A 2,686-nucleotide genomic window follows, 5' to 3' on the forward strand; every position below is an offset into this window, starting at 1 on the left:
TATTAGAAATTTGGTGTGATTTTTCTTGAAAATGTTTAATTTTGTATCACTTACCCACTCATAACACCAACTCTAGTCCAATCTTAACTAATGCTATACCAAACAGCTCGACATTCGTTGCGTCTCTTCTGATAAAAACAAAACGACTGCTTACATTTCATACTTCTTAAATAACTACCTCATCCTTATTTTTAAAAAAACTTGCATCCAATCCCTATAACATTATACTATGAGTCAACTTACATATAATTACAGTATTATCAATGGTCGGTTTTACAATTGTAGTGTCTCAAAATTGATTTTTAATTGGGAACTTAATCTAGAAAAATCTTTGTTTAGTTATAAAATATTTCTTTGGTGATTGATATATCAATGTTAAAGTATTTTATTAAATGGTCAAATTTATACTTTGTTGGTTTAAAAAGAATATTTGATTGAATCGACAACAGTTTATTTCAATTCAAACAACTCTTGTGTTGTTTGTTGTTTTACTTTATTTTTTTATCGAACTTTGTTTTTTCATTATTAACTACATTGATATGAGAGTTTAAACATAAACGTTTGCGTTACTATTTACAGTTGATTACTTTTTTCATTCGAAAAGAGTAATAAACTTCAAAAATGTGTCCGATTGTACTTTATTGAGATTAAAAAATTAAATTTTTATTACTCATTGTAGTGTCTATATTCCAATGTATATACTTTAACTTGGACAAAAAATAAAATGAAGAATTAAACATTCAATAAAACCTCTGAAGAGCGGATTCTTTCATGAGCATGTCTTTTTAGATTAAAACCAAAATTTGAGTTTTCTATTGAGCTATTTTATTGTTTGATTAAATAGCTGACCGCTCTTGAGAGAAAAAATTTACCATATACTCCCGCTTTTGAGAGGTTTTACTCTATAATGTTGTGATTTTTCACAATGAGAACTTTAGAATAAATAGTGTATCTACCAATGGAATTGGTTGTTACTGTATTTAAAAAGCAGGATTTAAATTAATTGTTTTGATACTTTCGTTTGATAGAAAGAAATGAAAAATGACAACATCTATTTTCAGTTTTTTGAGATGAAAAAGATAAAAAATTACCCTATTTATTTCTCTAAAATCGAAACCCAATAATATGAAATATTTATATTTTTAGAAAATAATAATTTATTAATAGCGGGGTGCGGGTGTAAAAGATAAATCCCCACAACTTTAATATGTTTTAGCATATATATCCATATAAAAAATCAAACAATTTGAAAAATACTGTAAACAACTATTTAACAATAAAATTGTTCTCAAGTGTGTAATTTATTACACAATAGTAATGAGCTATTTAAACACCAATTCTTAGTAATCTATCATTCAAAAAGTAACGGCAGTTGTGCTTGACAGTGGTTCAAGTTTAACCAAAGTTGGCTTATGTGGAAATAAGCTTCCTAAATCGGTTTTTCCAACAATACAAAATGGCGTTTCACCCGTTGTTCGTGGTCTTATTAAGAACTGGGATTCAATGGAGCAACTTTGGCACCGCGTGTTTTATAACGAATTAGAAATTAAACCCGAGGAACATCCACTTCTGTATATTGAATCTATTTTGAATACAATAAAAGACAGAGAGAAAATGGGTCAAATAATGTTTGAGAATTATAAAATCCCATCTCTTTTTGTTCTACCATCAACATTCTTGACAGTATTAGGAAACGGTTTAGAATGTGGAATTTGTATTGAGTCAGGGGATGGAATCACTCAATTTAGTGTAATAGCCGACTGTGTCACATATAGACCTAATGATATGACATACAATTTTGCTGGGAGTGATTTGACTGAAAATTTCATCAACCGAATGAACGATAAAGGTTACAATTTGAATACACCAGAAATGAAAAATGCAGCCAAAAACATAAAAGAAACTCTGTTTTATACAGTTCTTGATGTCAATGATGAAATTAAAAAAGATGTAAAAGAGCTTGAAAGAAGTTACAAATTACCAGATGGTAAAGAAATGATAGTTGGAAGAGAAAGGTATGGTTTTCCCGAGGCTCTTTTCAATCCAAGTGTTATAGGACTAACCCAGGAAGGTATACACGAATTTGTTTGCAACTGTATTGGAAAAATGGATGATGGATTAAAAGCCGAAGTTGGACCTAATATTGTTTTAAGAAGTGGCAACACCATGTTTCCGGGGTTCAAAGAAAGACTTGCTAAAGAAATGAATATTATCGATTCTAAATTAATGCCTAAGTTCCACGTTCACGACGACCCCAAACTTGATGCATGGATTGGCGGCTCGTTTTTTGCAGAAACAATGAATTTAGTTGATATCAGTGTCACCAAAGAGGATTATAATGAAAGGGGACCTGATTGCATAACTCAGAAATTTTATTTTCGACATTAAAACAATGGTTTAATGAATATTTAATTTAAATTGATCTATGTAACATTAAATGATTAAAATTATATAATCAATATGTCAAAATAAGTACAATTGGAAATAAAAATTAAATGTATTAAAATGTTGTTGTAAAACGTTGTTTAAAACCTTAGGAATCAGGTAAAATTTATACATTTGTTAATATTAATTGTATCTTATATAATACTAAAATTAATAATAATATTAAAGATTATATTTTATTAACTAACATCCAATTTTTATATAAAAAAATATAGTATGATGTAAATTTAAAGTTAACCAA

At 28.3% G+C, this 2,686-nt stretch overlaps 1 protein-coding gene across 1 annotated transcript; it reads left to right on the forward strand.

Moving 5' to 3' along the window:
- Nucleotides 1-1,041: 1,041 nt before the first annotated feature.
- On the forward strand, nt 1,042-2,388 carry EIN_138000 (actin-1, putative; the record flags this gene model as incomplete). The annotated part of the gene is made up of 2 exons (XM_004258516.1): nt 1,042-1,060; nt 1,406-2,388. 2 exons carry the CDS (start codon nt 1,042-1,044, stop codon nt 2,386-2,388), a joined length of 1,002 nt encoding a protein of 333 aa, XP_004258564.1.
- Between the last annotated feature and the right edge of the window lie 298 nt (nt 2,389-2,686).

This window comes from Entamoeba invadens, assembly GCF_000330505.1.
Source record: "Entamoeba invadens IP1 unplaced genomic scaffold scaff_1105074725839, whole genome shotgun sequence".
Lineage (NCBI taxonomy): Eukaryota > Evosea > Mastigamoebida > Endamoebidae > Entamoeba > Entamoeba invadens.